The 27,317-nt window shown below is 34.9% G+C and overlaps 2 protein-coding genes across 3 annotated transcripts in view; one reads left to right on the top strand and one right to left on the bottom strand.

The window, feature by feature from the left end:
• wdr18 (WD repeat domain 18) overlaps positions 1-12,097 on the bottom strand; it is a 125,343-nt gene extending 113,246 nt beyond the window's left edge. Inside the window, exons 1-3 of the mRNA XM_084100759.1 lie at positions 11,855-12,097; positions 9,137-9,247; positions 8,358-8,491 (exon numbers count right to left, since the gene is read on the bottom strand). Of these exons, the coding sequence (XP_083956885.1) occupies positions 8,358-8,491; positions 9,137-9,247; positions 11,855-12,064 (455 nt within the window). The 5' untranslated portion in view covers positions 12,065-12,097. The remainder of the gene's footprint in view (positions 1-8,357; positions 8,492-9,136; positions 9,248-11,854) is intronic.
• A 2,027-nt stretch (positions 12,098-14,124) lies between these two features.
• On the top strand, positions 14,125-26,666 carry LOC311074369 (leukemia inhibitory factor receptor-like). Of its 2 annotated transcripts, none has more exons than XM_084100922.1 (14): positions 14,125-14,253; positions 16,463-16,586; positions 20,368-20,543; positions 20,825-20,961; positions 21,046-21,079; positions 22,089-22,229; positions 22,334-22,410; positions 22,512-22,731; positions 22,950-23,081; positions 23,180-23,278; positions 23,843-23,986; positions 24,134-24,283; positions 25,829-25,913; positions 26,247-26,666. In XM_084100922.1, the coding sequence occupies exons 1-14, from the start codon at positions 14,199-14,201 to the stop codon at positions 26,284-26,286; spliced, it is 1,614 nt and encodes a 537-aa protein (XP_083957048.1). In that variant the 5' UTR covers positions 14,125-14,198; the 3' UTR covers positions 26,287-26,666. The 2 variants fall into 2 exon arrangements, with proteins under 2 accessions (XP_083957048.1, XP_083957047.1); XM_084100921.1 differs by having other exon boundaries at positions 16,460-16,586.
• The last annotated feature ends 651 nt before the right edge of the window (positions 26,667-27,317 follow it).

The raw sequence follows: 27,317 nt of genomic DNA, 5'->3' as shown, positions 1-27,317 counted from the left end.
AAAATAAGGCAAACATTTATTTCAGTAAACTGAACTTGTTAGAATGTAATGTCATTAGCTTGAAAATGATTGATTGAATGAGAGAGATGGAGAGAAGAGAAGGAGATCCAGATGGAAACAAGGACAGATAAAGTGAGATGAGACAGAATTGAACCCCATTCTGTCAGCACCACTGCATGACGCAGCACCGCTGGGTAAGCTCAGGGGCCGACCTGTCTTAAACAACATCTGTGATACACATCTGTGTTTTTATGTGAGAGAGTGTGGTTAATTTATGATCTGAACTGAATGAGTTTCACATTCATGAGTGAGGGTCAATGCCGTCTATCCACAGCTCATTTACGCAGTTTTCACGCAAGATTTCATAGCAGCCTAAAGCCCAAAGTATACTTTCAGAAGTTTTTGTCATCAAGAGGGCCAGAGGACATCCGCGCACACCGTCCTCATGCAGAAATTGTTGTGTCCGGTGCGCGTACAACAGTGCATGTGCGAGTGACTTGAGTGCAAGTGACAGTCCACTTGGCCAAACGTGTCTTTCCACACTCATAGAAAAAAAAAACTTTGAAAAACTCGCACTCTCAATTGTGCGCGAGACGGAGCGGAACGCGGAAAATGAAGTGGTTCTCAACTCATTAATCTTCCAAGGAGGTCACAGGATGACTTAAAATTATTTCATTATATTAAAAAACATCTAACTTAATTTAACTAAATAAATCCAAATGTAAATAAACTTTTAGAATATAGGTTAATATATATATCAACATCCCCAGTTTCTTTAAAAAAAAAAAAAGCTCACCCTTGATCCAGGTCTCTATAAAATACTGTTTTACCAGAAAATATATATATATATATATATATATAAATCATAATTGCCACGGTGACTTAAAGGACAAAATATCACAATGAAGGACAATATACCACCATTATAGGCCATTATAACATCATAACGAACATTATGACATCATAAAAAACTTTGTGAGATGGTAAAGAACAATGATTTTTATGTTTGTTAGAAATACTTACATTATTTCTTTGAAAATTAAAATTAGATCTATAATGTAACATCTTTGTTAAAAACAAAGAGTTCAAAAAGACTCAGTTTGAAACAGTCTGACGAATGCCTTTACTATTATGATCTCACTACATCAGATCAGTTACTGAATCAACTCTCTGACTCACTTTCTAAACTGAAAACTTTCCATAAAAACGTGTATATTGTGATATTTTGAATAAGTTTATGAAAAATAAATATGTATATAATTACATAGCCTTTATGCTATGTATAAAACATGCTTTGGCAATATCAGCAAAAACAATTAAATAATATAAAAAAACAATGAAAACAAAGATGTAAGATTTTACATCTGTTGTGACTTTGGGTCGACATAAAAACTTGTAAAAACTAAAAAAAGAAGAATGTGCGCAAACCACTGCAATCACTCTGAGGTCTCTCGCTGTCCTGCATCTGTTGGTGAGCCTGTGTCAACCTCTCACACTTTAGATTCCCCTCGTTCTTCACAGCGCTTCATTCTTCATGCTGCGCTGTGCTTGCCGATGTGCGCTCAGCAGCAAGGTCACAGTCAACACAAACAACACGGTTCAACTTACAGCAGAAACCTGAGTGCGGAACAGGGGTGACGTTTACGGGCAAACACAATTAAGCGGCTGTCTTAATGGATCAGTAAGAGCCTAGTGTGTTGCTAAGGATAAACATGAATGCATCAGGCAAACAACAAAACGTGATCCCAGTGAAGTCATGTAGTTCCAGAGGAGCATGCGCCAGCTGAACAACTGCCATTGAGTGGGAGAAGCTTTTTCCAGGTAATAGGGTTAATGATATTGTCCACAATAAAGAAAAAAAAAAGAAAGTGCCAAGTACTTATAAATAATAATAATAATAATAATAATAATAATAATAAGCTATTTACATAGAAGGGGGGAATCTCCTCAACCACCTATTCGTATTCGTGTTTGTTTCTTATTCTGAAAAACTTTTATATAATTCTCAAGAAAGTGTTTAAATGTAATGTCATGTGGTGTAACCAAGTTAAAAAGTAGTTGCACATCCTAATCATTGTTTTTTTAAAGATTAAAAATTATCATTACATTTTTGGATAGTCCACATCAGTGTTATTTTAGCATTCATTTCAGCATTATCATATTATAATAATATTTATTAATATGTTGGATTAGCTTATTTTTATATAATTTTTTTAAAAATATATTTTCAGTTTTCATTCAATTTTTTGTTATATATATAAAAATTATATACAAATGCTTTTGTCGTGTTTTTTAGGGTTTTTAATATTTCTTTTTAGCTTTTTTTATTTTCTTTAAGTTTGTCATCTGATTTTTTTTTTTTTTTTTAAATGAATGAAAACTAATAAGTTTAGGTATTAGTTTTAGTGGTAACACTTTACAATAAGGTCTCAATTGTTGACATTAGTGAATAGCTACATTATTCTCACAGCATTTATTAACCTTTCATAATGTTAGTTAACAAAAATGTTCATGTTAGATCACAGCGCATTAACTAACGTTAACAAATAGAACTTTTAACCTTAAAAAAGTATAAATGCTGAGATTTACTTTAAGATTAATAAACGCTGTAGAAGTATTGTTCATTGTTACACTCATGTTAACTAATGTAATTAACCAATGTTAACTATAGTGAAACCTTATTTACCGTTTACATTACCGTTTAGTTAACAATAACATCATTGAATAGCATTTTACAACCTGAACTAACCTTGCCGTGTCATAAAAGTGTCAAATTGTCTGATTAAAAGACATGACTTTGAATAATAAAAGATTATGCCAAACTACATAAATTCTTGAAAAGAAAATCTTATTAATTCTCTTTATGACATGAGGACAGCTGTATCACTCTTCATTTTTGAGTTGATACCCCTTTAAAATAAGTGAACTGCAATTCAGAAATAAAAACATGCTCATCATAGAAAAGGTCTATTCAGGTCACTGTGCATATGGATTGCTTTTTTGTACTGCATGTTGAAATAAATGAGTATAGTCATCATAGGCACGTTCAAAAGCATTCTATGCATTTGTGGCCCCTGAAATACCATCTAGATAGGCAGCTCAAACAGAGCGCAGTGAACTCACACTTCTGGACCAGCAGCATGTGAGGGTCAGGGAATGTTGATTTTAGTGATGGCTTAGAGCAGGGGTGGGCAAACTACGGCCCGCGGGCCACATACAGTTAGGCTGTTTATAGTCTCAGCCTCAGACGTCACGCCCACGGAACGTTGGCTAAACGTCTGATGCATATGGTACACTTAACTGGAAACACTTCAGGAATGTCGAAGTCGTCATCTGATTGGTTGAATTTTATCGGATTTCCGGGGGGCGCGAGTGTCGCGTTTATTTTCGGTCACCCGGGAAACAAAGCGCAGACGTGTGATTGCGGAAGAAAAACTGTTGTGTTTACATGAGTGACAATGAGCATTTATCAAGATCAGCTAAACGTAGGATTCTCAAAAGTATACGTGCACGAATAGATCAATGACTTACTGCTTGTTTTCTTCTCCTTCTTTGATTTTCTATGCTGACTGACTTGTTGCACGCCGGTCTGTTGTTGTGGGGACATTTCCACGCCCCGAAACGTGACGCTGAACGAAACGAACTGTAATTGGTTGTTTGACATGTCGGTCAAACGGCCTTATGGGCGGGCCTTGGCCAAAGAAAGCTGCTATGAATTCCAGACCTTCAGCCGTCAGTCTGAAGGTCTGGCTACGCGAGACTAGGCTGTTTAATCCGGCCCGTCGAGTATTTAAAAAATTGTCTTAAGATCGCATTAATTTTGCCTTTTTCTTGCAATACTTTGCGTTTATATATATATTGCGTTGCATAGGCTATATTTGACAATCGTAATATCAGATATTTCATGCCATAGCTAACAAATGTAAAAAAGGAAAAATGACAAAAGCAGATCATCATTCATTCAGCGCTGTTGTGGCTGCGGTGTCTCACGTAACAAGCAATGACGCGTCACCATAGAAACCAAACAGACAGCGACTTAAGCGCATAGACTTGTTGCACGTTAATGTTTTTTCCTTTTTTGGAAACTCACAGAAAAATGTTTGGTAACCGCTTGCACACCTGTTTAGTTTTTCCTTTGATTTGTCTGCTATTTAGTTTCTTTGCTCCTCTGGATTTGTATCCTGACTGATTCCGTTTACCGACCTTTATCGCCCGGCTTTCGACTACGCTCCCATGTCTGCCATGTACAGAACCCGGTTTTGTTCATTAAATGGTCTGATCTGCCTTTGCTTTTTATGTTTTATTTTATTATTCTTAAAATAAATTTATATATTCGTTTATTTTGTTTTTTTCCACAAATGTATGACTTTTGGAAGTGCAAATTGATTGCCATATGCAGTTTTAATAAAGTTGAATTAACGTAACCTTCTGTCATTTTTACTCTTCTAAGTGTACGCTTGCAGGTGTTTTGTTTCTAATTTACTGTTAGGCCCATTAAATAATAATAAGGATAAACAATATTTAAAAAGTATAGGCTATAATTATCTAACATCTGACTAATTAAAAATTAACCTCAAAACATAACATGCTAAATGGGGGATATCTAGCAAAAAAAATGTATTGTCAGAATGTCATTACTCAGTTGTTGAATGAATTTCGCCCAGACGATGCCACAACGTAAATGTGTTTGTGCAGCCCGATCTCATTAAAGTGCGAATACCACGAATTGTATTTGTAGTGCTTATGATACGCAGTTTTCGCGTGCATATGATACGCACTTTATGGCGTGTAGCCTAATAGGTATGCATTCCGCACCCCTAATCCTAACCAAGGGGTTTACAGTGCGTAGCATATGCACACAAAAAACATTTTTGGCGTATAAATGGCACGAGAAGTAAAATTCGTGGTATAGATACGCACTTTCATGAGATCGTGTTTCATAATCTGCTACTGGGCCGGCCCTCTGTCAAATTTTAAAACCCAGTGTGGCCCTTGAGCCAAAAAGTTTGCCCACCCCTGGCTTAGAGGTTATTCTGTCGGGTGATTGCAATACAGAATAATAGATGCGCGTCATCTCCTTTCAAAACTCAGAGAGAGACGCTGAATTATTCATCCTGGTTTGATGGCTGTGAGGGTCTCTCTTGCCTTCTTCTTTCATATATTGAAGCCCTTGGGCCTGGTTTACCTTAGCTAATGCCGTCAAACAAACATGATGTGCTCTGGACCTTCATTTAGGATTCCTGAGTGTCTGTCATTGCGAGAAATCGCTTGTCTTCTCCAACATTCAGTTCAAAATCCGCAGTTATGTCAGAAAAATACAGCAAGAAGCCTAAAACTGCAAGTCTTCAAAGTAATATCACAAGTTTGTGCATTCCTCATAAATGATAATGCTCAGAGAGCTTTGAATGAGGTGAATGACTTTACTCTTCAGCTTCAAAAGTATGTTTTTTTCTTTTCAGATCAATAACAATAGCAGCACAGTATAATAGACATGGACAGATCGGCGGAACACAGACAGCTTGGAAGTTGAATTGCCACAACATCTGAAAGAAGTGAGAATAAACACCTGAGGCTACAGGAAGGAGAGCTGAGGGTTTTAGCTGCTTGAAAGTCGTTTTTCATACGTTTTATATCATTACTCTGGTTGAGATTTTCTTAAAGCAATTTTGAAACAAAGTGGAGATGTAAGGTTGTTTATCTAGATTTATTTCACCACCTGCACCTGTTGTAATTCATTGAAACCATGGTGCCATCTACTGGCTGTAACGTGGAAGCAATCCTGAGACAGCGAGGATATTTCTGGGTTTCATTTCAGAAAGCCTGACAAGAACATGTAAAGGTCATAAAAAGGCCACAAAAAAACAAAAGCTTATTTTTGGAACATTAGGATTTTTATTTTATTCTTTTTTTGCGTCGCGATATATTTTTCTTTTTGTAAAAGGAATTTGTTGTACTGTTTTTAAGTGATGTTATTAATATTTATAACGTGGAAATGTAAATTATTAATGTTTAAAAAAATTCTGTCTCTACAGGATTTATTGTGTCTGATTTTCATTACTGTATTAAAGTCAAGAATTGCAAACAAACACAATAGTAAAAAATACAGACACATTACAACAATGATTATAAAGACTTTAGGTAAATTCTTTTTGAAATGTATTGACCAGCTCTTGACTTCACTAATTCATTTTAATTGCTGCTCCTGCAGTTTGACAATTTTTTTAAAGTACAAATATTCACTTTTCTAAATGAATATGAGGTAATAAATTACAAAATAATTAGTTTTTGATTTGATAAATATTAAAGATGGAATATAGCATGTCATACTGCAGGACAGAATAACTTCCCAAAGGTTTTTCATTTAAACAGTGACATTTAAAGTATGGTGTGACCAGAAGCCATTAAAATAAACCAGCAGGTCTAAAATACAGCTCAACTGAAATCATTAATCTAGAGGGAAATAGTAAGTGTGAACAACTGGCCAAAGCACTCATTATCTGATTTAATGGTAGTGTATGGGAAGATATGGCTCATGTACTAACAGTGGTATCCCCACTTTTAAACAGACTAACCTGACCAGACTTATTAACTGAATTACATTTTCAAATTCAAGCATACATATACTCTCACGAACACACACGTTGGGTTTTCATGTTTTATGGGACATTCCATAGACATAATGATTTTTATGCTGTAGAAAATGTATCCCCTAACCACAACCCTCAGAAAACTTACTGTATTTTTACATTTTCAAAAAACTTGTAGTATGATTTATAAGCTGTTGTCCTAATGGAGGCCAAACAATTTCCCAAGAAGGACAATGATTACAAGGATCCCATCTTTGTGGGGGCATTTTGTCACACACACACACACCAATTACAAGTTTGGTTCAACCAATTACCAAGCAATGCTTCATTTTGTTCAGTCTGTGGTGTAAAAAGGTCGCATTAGCAACTGAAGAAAAAGCACTTAAGCAAAACATGGTCAGGTCAAAGTGTCTAAATAATTTTTGATCCCAAATTTTTATAAATTTTACTGGTAGTCCACCATATGAAAACTTTTTGGGTATAATATGTCACAGTTCAATTTATTTTGCTATCCTCACTTACATAAATTAACTATAGTGTCCTGCACCCACTAGTAAAAAAAAATATCAAAAATTATATCTGGTGTCTGAATAATTTTTGGTTTGAGTGTGTGTGTGTGTGTGTGTGTGTGTGTGTGTGTGTGTGTGAGATATGATATCCAGAATAACTGCTGCAACGTCTCCAAGATACATGAAGAAACTAAATCAAATCAATATTTGGTGTGACCACCATTTGCGTTTAAAACCGCTTTTGTTCTAGATACACTTGAGCATAGTTTTTCAGGTAGCTTTGCAGCTAGGTTTCTTCAAGTATATTGGAGACGTTGCCACAGTTCTTCTAGATTTAGTTTGTCTCAGTTTCTTCATGTAATCACAGACACAATGATTTTTTTTACAATGGGTGATTCCCTGGAGGTTCCAGATTTAGCTGCTCCGCTAAACTTTATCGCTCATTGTGACAACTAACCTATGGCACTCACAACAATACACGCATCAAAGTAGCCGAATAACTTTTCTCTATTTACAGATATGATGAGACACGCATGTATGCAACTTCCCAAGAAGACCATCAAGACATATCTAAAATATAAACACTTATAATAGGCTTAACCATAGTGAATCAAGGTAAGACAAAACACATTTTGGAAGAAGGATTGATGATATATGATATATTAACATTTAAATTTTGTTAATTTTGAACAAAAAAAGTTACAGTGTACCTTTAAGTCATTTAAATTATATTAAATTATATGAGAAATATTTTGAAGTCTTTTTTAAGCCTTTCATTTACGGAGAAAGTTACTAAATCATTGATTTGACTCTTCTGAAACCACTTAGGTTGTGTTCCATTCATTGTGTCGTATTAATATTCTAGTCTCATCTCTCAATATTCCAGAGATTCAGATGGAGTTCCACTACACGCTCCTGCCAAACACTGAATAGGAGAAGACAATGATTTAACAATGTCACCTCTAAAACAAAGTCTTTAACTGAGTCTTTAACTCAGAGCTGGTGTATTATGAGAGAATTATAAATGCATGTATTTATTGGACTTCTCCCCTTTTCTACCAGTCTGCCAAATATTTGAAAGTTCATTACTCAAGTCGGGATAAAACAAAACACCTATATCAATATGTCCTCCTGCATGTGTAACTGATAACTGAGGAAACCTCTGTAGATCTGGTGTCACTTATTGAGGTCAAGACTTCACTCATATCCACAATTAACATAGTAAACAAAAGAGAAATGATTAATGAAGCTTTTAACGCACCTGGAGAGATTCCATATGAGAGCCAGATTGTCTTTTCCTCCTGAAACAAAATGACTGCTGTCATCAGTGAAATGGATGCAGCTCAGGTCTTGATAGTGGCGACTCAATATAGCCAGCAAATTTCCTGTTGACACCTATTAGAAAGTATTAAAAGTTAATACTATAAAATAAAAATTATGACTCCTGTCCCAGCTTAATATGCAGAGACAACTGTAAGTCACTTGTCACAAGATTCAATGACAAATAAGTGTGTCCACAATGAATAATAGGAAAAATCTAGTTTAAAAGACCAATTACTAAATGTGCCAAGTTCATAGAAATGTACTCTGACTCTTTGCATTGATGTTGGTTTCATATGGTTTAAAAAAAAAAAAAAATTATGCCATTTTTAACAGAAATGTATTTTAATTACAAATTAATGTGGAGTAACCATCAAGTAAAAAGTCCACATTTTCCTTAAGTCTTAAGTCTTTTTTTTTACAAATATAGTTAATTCATAAATATTACTATGTTTTTGGGGAGTTGCACCATATGACACTTTATAACCTGAACTAACAAGTCTTAGTATTTGATATTTCAAAAGACTCAGTGACCGTGACACACAATCACAGTTTTATTATGAAATCAGTTGCACCACCCTGACATTGGTTCAAAAATATTTTGTGAATTTTAAGTCAAATTTTTTAATGTATTTTTTAATAAATTAACTGAATGCGAATCATGTCAAAACAAGGTTAAATTATGTTATATTCTCTGGTAACCAAAACAAATCTCCTCACCTCCCACAGGTATATAGCTTCAGCAATGCCTGCCAGTACATAGAGGCCATTAGGAGATGCACAGAGACACGTAACAATCCCAGGACACACAATCTTCTGCTGAAGCTGGTCCTGAAAGGTAATGATGTGCAGAATCAAAAAGTTATTCAGAGCAGAACAGCTTTGTTCAGGGCATTTAGAAGAGTTGTTGCAATATGTCCAATGTGAAATTAACAAGCAATGACTAATGACCATCATAGATTGTCATAGATTCCCAGCCGTTGAAGATGCCTTTATTTGAGAGCACATATTTCTGGCTGGTACAAGTTTTCTGTTGTTCATATTTTTGAATGGTCTGACAGGTTTAGTTTTAACTACACAACAGCAGAGAGATGGTGAGGGCGAAATAATGAAGTTTGTGTCCAGTGTTCATTTATTACACTAAAACAGTTAAAACATGTCTACATCTGGCTGTCAAATGTCTTGTGCTCATGCTTGGTTGACTGGATGTGTAAACACTCTAGGAGTTGAGTCAGAAAGATTTGTCTCGGGTTAGGGATTTCGGGAAATATAATCTACCCCAACTTTGCACATTAGCAACATGTTGAACATAAGTACTTATTGTGTTTAAAAAAGGGTGAAACCAGGGTCACAACACCATCATCTATATAAACAGCGACTTAATCTCTGGTGGCAATGATAACCTAATACACTGTTGTTCTACGACAATTTATTCAATATTTAGGCTACTAATTATATCATGATCTGATGTGTGTCAATAAGGCTTATTAAAAAAATGGAAAAGCCATTAGCAAATATGATTATAGCATTAGCTTTATATTAGCAGTGATGACTGCAGTGTGTCTATTCATCTGACAAATAACATTGATTTTTGTATAATAATGTTTATGTATAAAGGAAAGTTTATACTTTAGGTCACATTTTTTCACAACTTCAATAACCTTTTTTGCTTTTAATTAGATGCTACATGTAACAAAGTTTTAATTTTTAAAAAGTACGAAGCCTTTCATGTCATTTATTTTAATAAGCTCAGAAAATGCATGTTGGTGTATCGAAACGGTCAATGTTTGTGATGATTTTCTTAATTCATATTTTTCCTATCCATTTTATTCATTTATGAATTGTTCCTTATTAATTTTATCTGTGAATTCATGTATTCAGATATCCATACTTCATTAACCTCCATCATACAGAATATTCAAGTATGTACTCATTATTGTTACTCATTTAGGTTAATCTTTTATTCTGTTTAATTGATATTTACGTGTAGTATTCTCCAAGAATATGTATGTTGTTGTACTCACATCTTCATATATATTAGGAGAGATATCTTAGTTTCTTTTGTTTTGTTAGATATCGGACGCATTCCAACTACTGTCCGAGTGATAATGTTTCTCAGAATTAGTAATTCATGGTACCAGGTACTTTTCAAGAAACAGTGTTTGTAAGAGGTAAGATATTGTATTTGAAAGTGCTTGCTTTGCTTTCTTTGCTCTAAAGGTGTCAAAACCATACCTCGTCTATCTTTCTTTCTTTTTTATCTGTCTTTGCAACCGTAGCATTTGACAAGGTCATGCCGACCTAGCTTAGGAGTTTAAGTGTAGGAGTTTATGAGGATGTAAGTTTCCTGCATATATATTCTTCCATTGTCAAACCAATTCTTCCGTTGCGACCAAAGATATCCTGCGATAATTTTATGACAGAAATTTAGAATGATCATCTCACAGTGTGTTTGCTGCTACGACATATGCTACATCTACTGACTAGCCAATAAAAATGCAACATGAAAGGCCGTATTGATCAATGCGACATTGTGCTAAAACCTAAAGCTTCTACCTCAAGCTCCATTTGCAAAATTGGCATGCCAAGTTGGCCTCTTTTCCCTGGCCATGATGACAACGTCCATATTCTCCTCTTTCGCTTTTACCACTAGCGCATGCTGAAGACGTTTTATTATTCTATAGGAACTTGCAAGGTATAGCCTACGATTCAATAGGTGTCATCATCACACAGTCTACATACATGTTGTACCCAAGTTTATTAGATCCATGTGATTTGTCTGAAGCTGGTTTTAAAGTGACGGCAGCCTAATATTCCTTGCCCTATGTTTTAAATGTGAATCAAACAACTAAAGACATAGAAAAAATTTCTGACTGCTCTTGACTAAAAAAACTTTTGTAACTTCATTAAGGATTAATCATTATTTAATTTATACAGTGAAGACTATGCAGTGTTATTTTACATTTGATTACTTTATTCAATTTCTATAGCCTACGTGAAAACTCCTTAGACCTACCTGAAAAGTACTGTTTATTTCATTTGTATCTTTGTTCTAGTGTTTGTAATTTGATTATTTGTTATTTTTTCGTACCATTTAAAAATGTTTAAATGTATATTAGTTAGACTTGCAGTTTTAGCTGTGGTATGGAAATTGGAATAGATCATTTTCACAATCTAAAATGTCGGTGTCATTACTGCCTGTTTTTGCTGTGATTGGTCCAGTTTTGATTTTTGATTAGCTATTTGGCGGGTTTTGTTGTTAAGACCTGGCAACCCGGCTTGACATGTCAGCAATTCACACTGTTACACACACAACTCTTTTTAAAATTACACTGAAGAACACTTGTTCTGAACAATCCTGCTTTTATTACTTATTTATTGAGTATAATACCAGTGATGTTTATTTCCAGTATATGCATCAGCTCTAACGTTACCCACCTTTCTCTGGATCTCCCACACGTTTATGAAGTTCTTGCAGAGTTGAGCTCCTAATATGTATTCTCCGTTCAAGATTGTTAAAGACCTGGAGGAGGTGTTACCCCCGCGATATGTCAAGAACTCTGCCCCGGAATTAGGGTCGAAAACTGCACAGTTAAACAGCTGACCCGCTGAATCTGCGGATAGAACTATCTCTGCGGGCGCAGACATGTTGGATTAGACAAAGCGCGATTATTTTGCAAGGCGACGAGGGACGGGTCTGTGCGACGTCATTTCCGATAAAGTAAGGGACTCTGGGTATTGGTGTTTTATCAAAGGCAAAGCCCTAAAAGTCATGAGTGAAAAGGGAATTTTTGTCGTTGTCTGGCTCAAGTGTGAAGTAGCCTATTTAAGTATTTGAGTTCATGAAAAAAATTTTAAGGATTTGTGTGTTAAGGAAAATGGAGCGTGCTGCAAATATCAAAATGTAAATGTCAGTTTCAGGAGTCAAATCCTAATTACTTCAAGTACCACTTTACTAAAAGCCACACACGTCGGGTTGTGATTTTGTTGGAAAGCAATCTCAATAGGTTTGTACAATTAGGTTTATGATTTCATAGCATCTCCGTCTCACATGTGCACGTTTTTTAAAGTGAAGGCAAAAACGTGTGTAGCAGGAAACCAAACCTGCTTTTTCTCATAACGTGATGAGCTTCCCCTGCTGCTTTCGTGTTGTGGTTTGTGGTGATGAGTAGCCTCTCAATCATTCTGCCCCAGAAAGACACACAAGTAGATGAAGACTATCCCTGATGAAAAAAACAATAGAAACCATTACATAATTGCTAATGGTTTTAATGGTTATAAAGAGAACTCTATTGGTTTTAATGGAAACTGTAATGGTCCTAGTGGGTCTCTATTGGTGATTTGCTTTCTTCTATTGGTGGCATGTTTTTTCTATTGGATACCATTAAGGACCAATATGAACCATTAAGTGTCCAACAAATTTAGTGTTTTCTTTGGTTTGATGATATTAATATATAATTTGTTTGTCACTGATTTCCTGGACTGTTCCTATTTTTTAAGTGACAACTTTCACAGTAGAACTGAAATTCTACTTCCTCACAACTGTTTTTAAACACTCTGTTAAAAAGATATTGGATTGAGGTACAACCTCTTGCCCAAACAATGCAGTAAATCATGTAACTGGCAACCAGTTATTTTATGCTTTGCTGCATGGCTCATAATCATGAGCATTGCCTCAGCTTTTGTGGTAGTTCCAGTGGCAGTCAAAGCAGTGTCCATGTCAGGCTGTAGGTCAATCACTGACAGGGGATCAGGAGTGTCCTGCTTCATGCCTGTCCTATGGTCTATCTCAGACTCTGACTCTGTTCCACTGCATGCCTTTAAAAAGCAACATCTCTGTTTAAGGTATGGTTGTGTGTAGGTCTGCTCATACACATATTCACGTTCATAGTTTTATATATATTTTTATATATATATATATATATATATATATATATATATATATATCACAAATAATGTATGTTATAATATTGAAATGTATCTTTGAACACTAGGCTACTGTTTAACAACAGTACACAATATGTAGCACACTGCTACAAGCTATTCAAAATGCTTTTCTTAAAATTCTTAATTAACCTTTTAAAAATAGACTCTACAAAAAATAAAATGACAAAGAAATATGAAACTTATGACCACTGTCTCATCTGTTTCACTGTAATAATTTTATTTGACAGGTATATGTTGTGTGAAGACTTTTATTTTGATATCCGATGAGAATTCTTCTCCTTTTCTCTGGGTTTTTATTTATTTATTTGTCTATTAAAAATCAACAGTTATTCTTCAATAAGTATGTCAGACTTTGCTGGATCACCTCCGCCGTATGTAGCCTACTAAAGTTTTTCTTTTTTAATAATCAAATTTATTCAAATAATCGGGACTGGTTTTATTTGGTCTCCCAGCCTGGCTTAGCTGGTTTTAGCTGGTCTCCCAGCCTGCCATGTATGATCAAGCTGGTTTCCCAGCCGGGACAATTTGGTGGTCAGCTGGTTTTAGCTGGTCTCCCAGCCTGGCCAAGCTGATGAACATCTTACTTATTATATATTATTTTATTATTATATATTTTATTATATATATATATATATTTGTAATGGTTTTGTAGTGGAAACCATTAGCAATTCTGTGATGGTTTCTATTGGTTTTTCCAGCAGGGTAGCCCCTCATGTGTCTATATAACGTTAGTAGATGATTTCCAACCCAACAATTGTCAACTCTGGGTACAAAGATCATCTTGAACTGCCCGTGTATTCACCATTTCCGAGTGAGGACCTTTCCAAACAGAAGAATGTGGATAAGAGTGGCTGTGCTGTTGCTTGTTGTTTCTGTCAGTCTGACTGAAGGTATGTTTGCCACTCACTTTTGTCTGTCATGGCTGATGTTATCAGCGCGAACGGCACATACACAGCACCGCAGACAGGAAGATGAAATTTAGATCAGCTTGATATACTTTACGGAAGTAGCAATAGATTTCAGAAGATTGTGATGGTGTAATTTATCAGAGCTGTGACACATAGCACCATTTGACTAAACCACCATTAAAAACCTATAAAACCACGGGATGTAAACAAATTAAAGGAACTGCTCTTTTTTGGTGTTGTTTTTACCTGACTATTACATCCATCTGATTTAAAAAGTCAAATACTTATTGAAATGTAAATAGGTAACTTTGTATGTAGTCAAATGTTTGTGACTTTACTTGGATTCAAGTCTCAAATTTGATGACTTGTGAAGTTGCGACTCGACTCGACATAATCAAAGAAGACTTGAGACTTGACTTAGACTTTGACACCAATGACTCGAGACTCGGTCTTGAGCCCTGTGACTTGGAATGTATTTATGGCCTACTTTCTTAAACCAAAGATCAGAGTGTAGGCTAATTTTAATTACTTAAAAATGATTAACGTAAATACAGTCGTTTTTTCTCTAGTGATTTGTATTTGTTATCATTGTATGCTCCTGAGCGTGTCATAAAACATAGCAGTAACTACCCTGAATCCAATGCACAATGACGTAGTTTCCCAGACTCTATAACCTGGCCACTGAAAGGTATGATGATCACACTTGTATGATTAGCGCTGCTTTCGCGCTTTGGCTGGCACTAAGTCAACCACATAATGTTAATTTAATGTTTCCGACATTTAAATGGGTGGTTGATTATGATTTCACTTTTTTAACTTTAGTTAGTGTAAACAACATGTGCAAAGTTACAACGCTCAAAAGTTCAAAGCAAAGGGAGATATTTGCCTTTAAAGAAATTCCTTTTTAAGGACTACAACAAATGGCTGGTAGAGACTACACAAGCTTCCTCCCGGGTTAGTGACATCACGGACCCTATAATTTACATAAACCCCGCCCCCTGTACACGATTTATAGATTATCAAGACAGAATATGCTAATCAATGACTAGAAGATAACTACACATAAGCTATATAAATTCATCACCTAACCATTCAGAAATGTCCTGTTGCTTCTACATGTTGTCACTTCTTCTTGAGTCTCTCCATCATTGTCTGACTTCGGTTTGAACATAAAAGGCTAAAAGTTTTTGAAATTTTCAGTGCATGTCTGTGTGAGGTAATCGGAGCTGCTAACACACGCAAGCTCTTGAAGCCCTCTGTCCCGGAAGCAGCAGCTCATTTGCATTTAAAGGAACAGACACAAAATGGTGCGTTTTTGCTCACCCTCAAAAAGTGAAAATTTTAACGTACTATATAAAAATATCTGTTGGGTATTTTGAGCTATAAAATGTCACATACACACTCTGGGGACATCAAAGACTTATTTTACATCTTGTGAAAAGGGCATTATACCACTTCTTTAAATACAAATAACTAGCCTACTAGCAAACAATTTAGTAAGAGCACTTGTATCACTTGCTTAAGGTTGAGGACATACAACTTGTGCCTGTCTTGACTCGAGACTTGACTTGGGACTTGTCTGTATTGACTCAGTACTTATCTGTAATGACTCAGCTCTGAAAATTGTGATTTTATTTTCAGGATTGTTTGATGATTTTGGTCACACTTTTTTTTATTAGGATCCAGTTCTCACTATTAACTATTAACTATGACTTTTGCGTATTAATTTTGCCTAATCACTGCTTATTAATATTTAAGGTCATGTAGAATAAGGCATTAATATGTACTTTATAAGTTCTAATAAACAGCCAATATCCTTGTAATATGCATGATAATAAGCAGCTAATATTGAGAACTGGACCCCAAACTAAACTGTTACCGGCATTTTTTATAACATTGTAAATGTCTTTACTGTCACTCTTGATCGATTTAATGCATCCTTGACTGTTTTAATTTTGACTAATAATAATTTAATTAGACTAATATTACTTCAAAATTAAAATAGAATAAAACATGTTTCAATTGTAAAAGTATTTCACAATATTACTGTTTTTACTGTATTTTTTGATCAAATAAATGCAGCTTTGGTGAACATAATAAACTTCATTAAGAAACTTATTTGGGATCAGGTGAGTTACAACAGTCAAACTTACAGATTTTGTTTTTCCATGATGTATATGTTTTTAAGCAGCAGGATGTATGCTTACAACTAGTCCATGGTGTTACAAAAATTCAACTTTGCCAGAAGAGGACTTTATGTGTAAATGGGATAAAAGAAACCCTCAGGAGAATCAGACACACACTCTTTTTATAAGGTAAGTTCAACCAACACATTAAAAAGTAACATGAACAAATCTCATTGTCTTTATAATAATGTTTCATTTATATAGCGCATTTCCCAAGCTCAAGGACATAACAGTAAAACACAAACAATCAGTTTGTATAATGGACATACATAAATGGACAATAGACATTTGAAGAAATAAGAAATCCCAATCCAAGAAATAAGTGATTGCAGTTGCATATCGCATTGCAATTGGAATACAAACAGAAACAATAACAGAAACAAATTAAAGCTGCAAGCAGCATCTATCGGGGTTCAAGCGCTTAGGAAACCAGTAACCAGTAATTTATAAAAGGTCATATAAGAGATTCAGTCAAGAATCATTTTGTACAGACGTAAATAATGTATGTTGGAGTGATGTTTATAAGGAAGTTCATCCTGATAATGCAGCATTGAGAGATTTGACATTGAAGACACTGAAAGATTTGAAACATTATTTTACCCTTTTGGTAAAAAAAATATTTTACCCTTTGGACAAACATACACATATGAAAAAATGTACAGTGAAGAATGTTAGGGCACTAACATATGGATTGTTAATGAGTTGAAAAACTGTTTGAGAGAGATGTGGCAAAGGGTACAGCAAACAGAACTGGGAACAAGGAAGATTGGGACGTCTATTGCAAATTAAGAAATCAAGTAACTAAAATTAATAGGAAAAAGAAAATAATGTTTTACAAAATTGAAATAAGTGAATGTAAATATGATTATAAAAATGTGGAGTACACTCAATGAAATAATGGATAGGAAATCAAGTCAAATTCCTTCTTTTATTGATACAGGTGACTCATTTTTAACTATTTCTTAAACCATATGAAATTGGAAATTATTTTAATTTGCTCTCTAATTTTCAGCATTTATATTGAGAGAGCACAGATTGATGACAATAACGGATCATAAATTATTGTTGGATAAACTGAAATGTTACAAATTTACTTCTCATACTGTTCATTGGTTTAAAAGTTAACTGTCTAATGGGACAATGTGTATTTTAATGGAAGTTATTTAGATGTGAAAGAGTTGCAATGTGGTGTGCCTCAAGGAAGTTGTTTAAGACCAGTGATCTTCCTCTTGTTTTAAAGTGTGCATGGACAGTCATGCAGATGATAAAACATTATATTTACCTGCAACATCAATTAAGCAGTTGTCTACTACTTTGGATGAGGAAATACAATTGGTCATAAAGTAGGTACGGAATAATAAGTTGGTTCTAAACTTGATAAAAACCAGAAGCATTGTATTTGCATCAAATTGCATCAAAAGTTGATTGCATCAAAAGTTAATTTTTTTCTGTAAAGAGTGTGCCTATTGAACAGGTAGAGGAAATAAGACTTGGAGTTATATTAGACAGTAGGCTGAAGTGGTCAAAACAGATATGTTCCAAATATGGTAACAGGTACAGTATGGGAAGAGGTTTGTCAGTTATTAAGAGATGTGTAAACTTTTTACCACAACACTGTGTTTCTAAAATTGTGCAAACAATGGTTCTTGCTTAGATTATTGCCCAGTGGTGTGGTCGAGTGCATCAAGAAAAGACAAAAAATTTAACTAATTAAAAAATTACAATTAGTCCAGAACAGAGTGACACGACTCACTTTAAACTGTAATAGAAGGGCTAATATAATAAGAATGCACTGGTAAAGGATTGTCTCTCTGCTTTGTTTTATAAGAAATATTTCTGTGTCTAGACTTCCTGTATTCTCAACTTTAACACCAGGCATGCATAAAAGGAGAAAAGGGATGTTTTTTATTTCCTGTTTCGAAAACCACTGCAAAACAATGGACTGTAATATATAGAGGAATGAAAATATGGAAAGATTTACCATTGATATTACATATTTTTAAACAAGAAAAAAAGGAACATTTAATGCCACAATTTATAGTAAATTGTTGAATGTTGGAATGAATGTTGGGTTAGTATGTTTCATTGACTTGACTTTTTATTGATGTTGATTAAATGTAGCTTTTTATTTTTTACTTGTTGGGACCCCAGGAAGAGTAGCCACTATGTAGTGGCTAATGGTAATCCAAATAAACAAATAGGCCTACACTTAGATCATAGATGGAAAAGACCATTTACAGACAATACAGGCAATTTACTAAGGAAAAATATGTTTTTTAAAGTTTTTTTGACAGTTATAGCACCATGTCTTGCCTGATCTCCACCACTTTTATTAGGTGTCCTCAAAGTGTGCCCATACATACTGTATGTGTGTCAAATTTGTTGTAAATATCTCATTTCATTTTGAAGTTCAGTTTCAGCACTACGCGCTTGGAACCCCTAATAAAAAGGGTCTAAAAAAGGCCTATTAAAAAAAACAAAAAAACTATAGGGTCTTATCACTTGACGCTTGCTGGTTACAAAATCTTTATCAAGCCTTTTAACATGTACCTCAGAAAGGAAAAAGGTTGCTTTTTACATTTTCATGGAAATGTGGTGTTTTTTGGTGTGTGTTTTTTTTTACCTTTTAAACTGTAATACCTCTACTGATGGCCGGATCTCCGTAAAAGTTTGCACACTTCTTTAGAATAATATGGCGCACATGCTCAGCTAATTTGGTGAAGTTCTGCGCAGAGCAGACCATTTTTCAGTCATTTAAATGTCATTTTGCATAGGACAATAGAGCATTTTTCACCTTTATAACAGTTAAATTCACAAATGGCCCGACATCCATAAAAGTTTCCAAGCTTCTTTAGGATCACGTAACGCATGCGCACGCCCGATTTTGTGAGGTTGTATGCAAATCAGGCAGGAAGAGGGCCGCTTTCAGCCATTTCATGTTATTTGAACATTACAGTAGTCAAGGCGAGATGTGATAAACGCATGTACCAGCGATTCAGCGTCTTTTGGGCTGACATAGCAGAGTTTGGCAGTACGGCGGAGTTGAAAAAATGCAACTTTACAGAGTTGACTAATAAGCGTCGAAGGTCAGTGAAGGGTCAAGAGTGATACCCAAGTTTTTGAGAGTGGCAGACGAATAATTGATGTAGCTTCAAGGTCATGTGTGGGAGTAGTTATATTTTTTGTTAGAGATGGTGGGCCAGTAATTAAGATTTCTGTTTTAGTCAGATTCAAACTGAGAAAATTGCAGTTTAGCCATGTCTTTAATTCATTAACACATGATGATAGTAATGTAGTCTGGTGAATAGAGTCCAGTCGGCAAGCAGTATATATCTGAATATCGTCGCCATAACAGTGGTATTGAAACCATGGCGGCAAATAATTTGTCAGACAGGCAAAATGTAAATAATAAATAGTTTATAGTTATGAAACATTGTAAACCTCATAGTTAAAGAATGTGCCACATATTGGGAAACAAATCAGTACTGGGGAGACCGGGGCTGTTGTCAAACTGAATATTTCTTAGGGGGAGATTATTTTTGAAAGTTAAAGGGTTAGTTCACCCAAAAATGAAAAAAATGGCCATCAATTACTCACCCTCACATTGTTCCAAACCCGTAAGACTTTTGTTCATCTTCAAAACACAAATGAAGAGATAAATAAATAAACTGATAAATTTGAGAGATTTCTGTCCCTCCATTGATAGTCTATGCAATTACTTTTGCACTTTAAAAAGTTAGGTTTAGTCCAAATTTTCTGAAGAGACTCGATTGCTTTATATGATGAACAGATTAAATTGAGTTGCCACAATGTGTTTATTATTGCTATACTATACTAAATAACAGATACAGAGGCTTGATTATGTATGTCAGTCTGCATGAATCTAACTCTCAATTTCTGGTGTGCACAGGGACAGTGAAAAGAAAAGTTTTATTATGTGTGCGAACTCTGGCAATCATTCAGAGAAATATATTATCTTGGAGGAACTAGGAAACACAAAAAGAAAGATGGACATATGGGTGCAAACACAAGTGGGCAATCTCACCTGTAATTCTAGCAAAATCTCAGTCATCTTTGAATGCTTGGGTAAGAACCAGTCTAAGAGATCTATTCAGACTGCTATTTTCTTACAGTTTATATGGTGGGATCTTAAAGTCGTTGCATGTTTCTAATAAATTGGTATATTAAATGGTAAATATGGCATATTATATTATATTATTATTTAAATTTATAGTTAATTAATATTTTTTAAAATAATTAGTTACATTATATATTATACATTTAATAGTAAATATTTAATTATATTACCAGCATAACATTTTGCATGGCATGTCGCCCCTAACGTTTCACTCTCATGTTGTCAACAGTCAAATACAGTGCACCTCAAATTACCAGAATGAACAGGTCAGCTGGAACCCTGTCTCTCGAACTGGACAAACCAAAGGATAACAAAAGTGTTACATATGAGATCAGATGGAGGGAGAGAGGCTCTGAATGGCAGAATGTAAGACATTTCAGAAAATCTGATATTTTCTTATCATGAAGTGAATCTGTTATTTTGTTAACATGATGTGTTCTGCAATTATAGGCTACATTTGAAACTGAGGACAGCCCTATCCAAGGTTAGACTCCCTACTCTGTTTATAAAGTGCAGAAATAATGTCGTCTGAATGATACATTGAATTGTCCATGCATTTATAAAAAAAAAGTTAATTCAGTGTATTCTTTAAACATTCCGTAATTTTCAGAACTCAAGTTTTAATGTTGTTAATAGGGCGGGTGAATGCTCGATTCTGATTGGTTGATGAACATTCTAAAGTGTGCAATTATTTTCCAGTAAATGCACAGCTAAAGTAGTTCCATACAGGCCTTGACCGCATTACAGCTCCATTGGACTTCGTTGAGTTATTAAGTTATTTCAAAGGTGCAGCCTACAGCAGCAAAAGAACCAAAATCCACAAAGACATTGACCAAGCAAAGAGATATAACTCTTTTAGTTAACTGCCCTGATACTTTATCAGTAAAATTGTTTTGCAATTGAAAAGCTACATGACATTTCTCAGTTGCGAGGTAGTAACGTTGCTGTTCTTGAAGCAGTTAAACTTACAGCTTCGCTATTATTAGCAAAGACTATTTTTTATAGTAGAGCTTATTTTCTTATAATTCAACTAAAGGTCAAGTCAAGTGCATTGGATTAAGGAATACATTGGATCATGCACTGCTGTACTGTACATACTGTACATTTTGGCATATACAGTATGTAATAGGCCATAGAGATATTATATTCAGGCAGAAAATGTGCATACTATGTGCACACTAAATGTGCACATTTTAAAGATAAACAGTAAAATGTGGGAAAGTTTGTCAAAGGTGGATTTGTGTAGCACCTTCTACTCTGCAGTCTCTGATCCTTTGAGTCTTTAACAATTTGACAAATACATTGAGGATGTTTACATGCATTCTTAAAGGTACAGCAGCAAACAACGGCTCTAATGGTCATTGAAATGTTGGAAAATTACTTGTAGTTATACTAAATATATTGTTATTGGTGTGGGAAAAAATGATTATGTATGACCTCTTTAAATAATTAGTGTCCAAAACATAAAAACTGACTGAGATGAATGTCTTTAGATTCCTACAAGCTACATCTACAGAAACAGACGATCTACCAGATCCAACTGAGACGGCAGGCCAAACTGCAGCCACATCTATGTAAAGACTCACTACAAACTCTCTGGAGTGACTGGAGCCCAGTGGTGGATGTTCCCTTAGGTTCGATTTCAGCTGTATCTGCCAATACAGTTGCAAATAAGAAGTTTTTAATAAGTGAAAGCATCTGAAAATATTTGGTTAACAAATGTAACACCTCTCTGCAGAAATCAGCCAACCTCTTGTACACCAGCTTGTAGAAGAATGGACGAATGGGACCAGGCATATTAAGCTCACCTGGGATGTAAGTATAAGAAGAACAAAGGACATCAGAAATGTCTCTGTTTGTTGGTGTAAGATGAATGAAATTTGATTTGAATGATGCTCCAATGTGATTTTCTTTAGGAACCATCTGCTGAAGAGTCTGTTGGGGGTGTACGGTACAATCTGAGCATCAGTGTTTGGGCTTGTAAAAAACCCAAGAGAATGGAAAAGCTAACTTTGAATCGAACCTATAAAACCTCAATAACATATTCAGAGGCCAGGATTTCCATTATTGCAACAAACAAGTTTGGAAGTTCACCTCCACTGGAGATCATCATTCCCGCTGTGAAACATCTGAGCAGTAAGTGTGCTGCAAGTGTGAACTGTGACTGTGTTTGCTTGGGTTTTCATGTACTGTATGTGAATGAATATCTGAGTGTGTGCGCTTACAGCAGGAAACAAGTGAAAAGTGTGTGTTTTTTGGTGAAGGGGGTCCTAAAGTGTTAAGTCATAAATTACTCATGTAACAAAAAAAAACCCTGTAAAATGGAAACTTGTAAGATTTTTTTTAATTTTCAGATTGTGACAAGCCCTCTAATATCACACAGGATTATAAAACCTGCTTAGAATGGTACAAGCTGGAAAACGGTGAGACCCGAACAAGTAGAGTAAACAGCTCAGGCAAAAAATCGTTCAAGGATATTGAAAAAGGTAGAGATAAATCATTCATCCAATGTAGAGCACTATGTTCATGTGTCATATTAACATGTGCTGCGTATGCTAATTCGTGTCTCTGGTTTTAATTACAGGGGTGGAGAAGTTTGTACGTCATTATTACTTTCTTCACACCAGGAGAAAGAAACATCTTCAAACTGTTGATATGTGTCCTTTTTACTCAGAACAGGGAGGTACGTTCAGACTAAGAATATGGCGATAAGATTCTGTCTGTTATCAATTAGCTGATAACTTTTTATGTTTTGACCAATAAATGGCCAATATTAAAATTTCATACTATTTTGTCTAAATAAATTCTTCAGTAAATGGTTCAAGTAAATCATTATAATGTACAGTGTTTTGAGATTTGATAAAATTATATTCAACAGTGTGCTGTTAAATTATTAGTGTTTTCAAGATTAAGTATTTGTTAGATGACGGCTAAATGTAAAATTTTGGGAAGTTGCACTATCAAATATCCAATATCAGACAATATATACTGTATATACTTTATAAATTAAAAACTAAATATCTTATATCGGCCAATATACAGACCCCTAAAGCAGGGTTCCTCAAATCCAGCCCTGGATTTTCTACTGTCCTGCAGAGTTTAGCTCCGTAAATAACCGATATGGTACTGATATGTCATGCATCCCTTGTTTAATCTGTTTAGTTTACTGAAACACGAAGACCACAGTGTAAGATATAATCCAGAATGATCTCTAGTTTTCACAATGGAATGTTTGCATTTGTTTCAGCACCTATTGAAGGCCCAGGGAATGTGAATATTTCTAATGTGACACATGAATCAGCTGTGGTGAGTTGGCTTTCCATTCCTGTGGCGAAGCAGCGAGGATTTCTACTGCATTATCTCATTTGGATTTCAGGACAGGGAAACACGAGTAAGGCGAAAGTTTGTAGTTTTACTGATCATCTATTTGCTATGAAACCTTTATGTCACAACTGCAGATACAAGTTTTTTACTGGTATAGTCAACAAAATAATCTATTATAAACAAATTGTTTATAACGCCGTTCCTCTTGCTTCAGCACTCCATGAAGTCCAAGCAAATGAAACCAGCTTCAAGATCAAGAACCTCCACCCAGGGGCCTCTTACACCGTTTCTATATCCGGAGAAACAATGGCTGGTAAAGGGCCGAAATCAACAGTGAACTTTGAAACACACTCAGAAGAAATGGGTACTAAAACAGTCATTTCAGAATGAGAAATGATTATGCAGAACTGAAACCTACTGACCCCCTAAAGGGAAATGGACATGGGATAGGATGAGAAAAAAAAAAAATTCTCTCACAAAACTTTTGTGTTCCCCAGAGAAACTTTGCCTTCCCTTGCAAAGATATTTGCGTTCTCTCGCAAAACCTGTTGTGAGCTCAGACACTTCCTGTTTAATGTCCCACTGGCAGTGTTTCAGACAGCTTTGTACGTTAACAATGGAGTGGTATGTAGTTTGAACATGGACTCAAATATAAAGAAATGCAGTCAGTTATTAAAAATATTTAATAACTTCACTGTAAAGGTCCTTGCACACTGAGTCCAAAATTCTCGTCCGAAATTTTCGCACGTTAAAAAATAAATACGACCTCACGTTGTGTCAATCACGTTTACACACTGCCTCTGAAACTTTCGTCCGTCATAAAAAAAAATAGTGTTTTTCACAATTCAGAGCCACCGAATGACGAATACGAAAAAATACATATGAAAATTTCGGACTCAGTGTGCAAGGTCCTTTACACACCAAATTCAGTTTACACATCACTGCTCTCCTGCTGGTTTACTACAACACTTAGTTTAGCAAGTAATAGCACATACAAAATAAGTAGGCCACAGCTAACATACTAGTTACAACCATAGCTTTTGCATGATAATTGCTTACTGAATTTGATGCCATTACACTGTATAACAGTGTGAAGTTATTGAATTTGTTTCATAATAAATAATCATAAAAAATTATGCAAGTGTTGTAGTATAACCAGCAGGAGAGCAGTGATGTGTGAACTGAATTTGGTGACAGTACAGTGTGTCACAGTGAAGTTATTTCATATTTTTCATAATATAAAATTTGCAAAAGGGTTTTGAACTTTGCAGACTTTATATTATAAAGCTCGTTTTGAGGAAAATTGGGTTGTAAGCTCCTTGTCTACGTGATTGGAAATAGGTGTCATTTGTGTTTTAACAACGTTTAGCTCACGAGTTATTGATCCGGGAAGTTAGAATCTGTGAATATATTGCTAACTTTACTGAACTCAAGGAGTAAAGCACTGATCACATTTCTTTATATTTGAGTCCATGTTCAAATTCTATGAACCGCTCCATTGTTAACGTTCGGAGCTGTCTGAAACACTGCCAGCGGGACATTAAACAGGAAGTGTTTGTCTGAGCTCATGACAGGTTTTGCGAGAGAACGCAAATATCTTTGTGAGAGAACGCAAACGTTTTGCGAGAGAACGCAAATATCTTTGCGAGAGAACACAAAAGTTTTGTGAGAGAACCAAGTTTTGTGAGGGAACGCAAAAGTTTTGCGAGGGAACGCAAAGTTTCTTGGGGGAACGCAAAAGTTTTGCGAGATAACGCAAAATATTTGAAAAATCCCATCCCAAATTTTTTCCATCACCATGTCCCTTAGGGGCTCCGTAGAAACCTTTATCTGCTTTTGTGTGAAGTAAACACAATGAGGTGTGAGAATATTCCTGCCAACAGCAAATGTGTTCTGCCCTTTCATTCAGGTTTACCATGGCAGGACCAGACCGTCCTGATCGTCTTAGGGGTTGTCCTCTTGTGTACTATAATCTTCTCTGTTGCTGTCAGGAGGTGAGATTATCACAGATGAACTGACTGATCACCAAGATATGTTATTGTGTTATATTGTACATAACCTGTCGCTTTATTGGTAGAGCATATAGCTAGCAAAACCAAGTCCGTGGTTTCGGGAGCCAATAAAAAAAAACTGACATTATTTACTTTTTTTTATCACATTGAATCTTGAAATTTTTATAATCACATTGAACTTGAATCACATATTGTGTCAACACTTTTCTTGTAATTTTGACTTTATTCTCAAAATATGACAACTTTATTCTCGTCGTATGACTTTGACTTTATTCTCAAAATATTACAATTTATAATCTCGCTGCTTTGTTACAGAGGTGACCGGAGAAACCGATATATTTCTGCTGCTCCATAAGATCCATCCAGAGACTGAATTTGCATTTTCATTCAGCACCTTTTTTTTTGTTCAGACCAATGCGAAGATCGACAATTTTTTTTACACAGCTTACAAGCAGTGTTGTAAAGGTTAAGTGGTGGATTGATAAGAAGCTAATGTGCTTTCAAAAAATGTAGAACGGTAAGGTATCTTCTTGAATATTTGACATAGCCATATTTTAAATGAAAATGTATAATAGTTTCTAATTTTGACTCATACCTTCTCTTAAACAGTGGCTTAAAGGCTTAAATGTGAGGTTTTTATTATATATATTTTTTATAAAACTTGTTTTTGTCAAAACTTGTACCATATGAACTGTAAAGTAAATTATTAAAGTAAAATAAATCATTTTTACAGTCATTTTATGGTTTAGGATGTTATCGTAAACACTGATCTCCCCCCAATACAGTACTAATTTTATTTGTGCAGGTATTAAAAAAGTCTTAAAAGCCTTAAAATTTATTTTTAAAACCCTGTACCTGTAACAAATACCCTGTACTGGTTAACAAATAATTTTTTGCATGCATAATAATTACCTACATTTCATTTAATTGCAAAATTCATGTATATAGTATTCTTTCTATACTTTCATGTTGTTTTGGGGGTTTTTTTCAAGTTGTGATTCATAAAACTAGAAAACTAAAACCAGTGTGAAATAAATGTTAAAATCAAAAATAAGGAGGCCAACATGCTGAGATCACATGAACAGTCAAATATTACTCACTTTATAATTGTATCTTTATATCACAATTATATTATTAAAAAGTCTCATTTCTAATTTCTAATTTTAATGACAATTTCAAATTTTAATGACATTTGTCTCATACAAAGTTACCATAGTTTAATGGTTAAGTTTGGAGGTATAGATGTTTTTTGTTTTTTTGTTATGGTTTGTTTGAAAGTCGTCCTTCTGTGTGTGTCTCTCTCTTGTTTTTTCCCCTCCCTCTCTAGTCAACATGTTCTGGGAGCTCTTTCATCAGATTTTTGTTAAAAAGGTTGACAGACATAGT

This window comes from Abramis brama, assembly GCF_963993115.1.
Source record: "Abramis brama genome assembly, chromosome: 23".
Taxonomy (NCBI): domain Eukaryota; kingdom Metazoa; phylum Chordata; class Actinopteri; order Cypriniformes; family Leuciscidae; genus Abramis; species Abramis brama.
The sequence above is the reverse complement of the archived record's forward strand: the minus strand, read 5'-3'. Positions and strand labels throughout refer to the sequence as shown.

Coding starts and splice junctions, on each gene's coding strand:
- LOC311074369 (XM_084100921.1), top strand. CDS start 14,199: ATGTGGATAAGAGTGGCTGTGCTGTTGCTTGTTGTTTCTGTCAGTCTG. Junction 16,587..20,367: donor ACACACACTCTTTTTATAAG/GTAAGTTCAACC, acceptor TGGTGTGCACAG/GGACAGTGAAAAGAAAAGTT. Junction 22,230..22,333: donor AGTGGTGGATGTTCCCTTAG/GTTCGATTTCAG, acceptor ACCTCTCTGCAG/AAATCAGCCAACCTCTTGTA.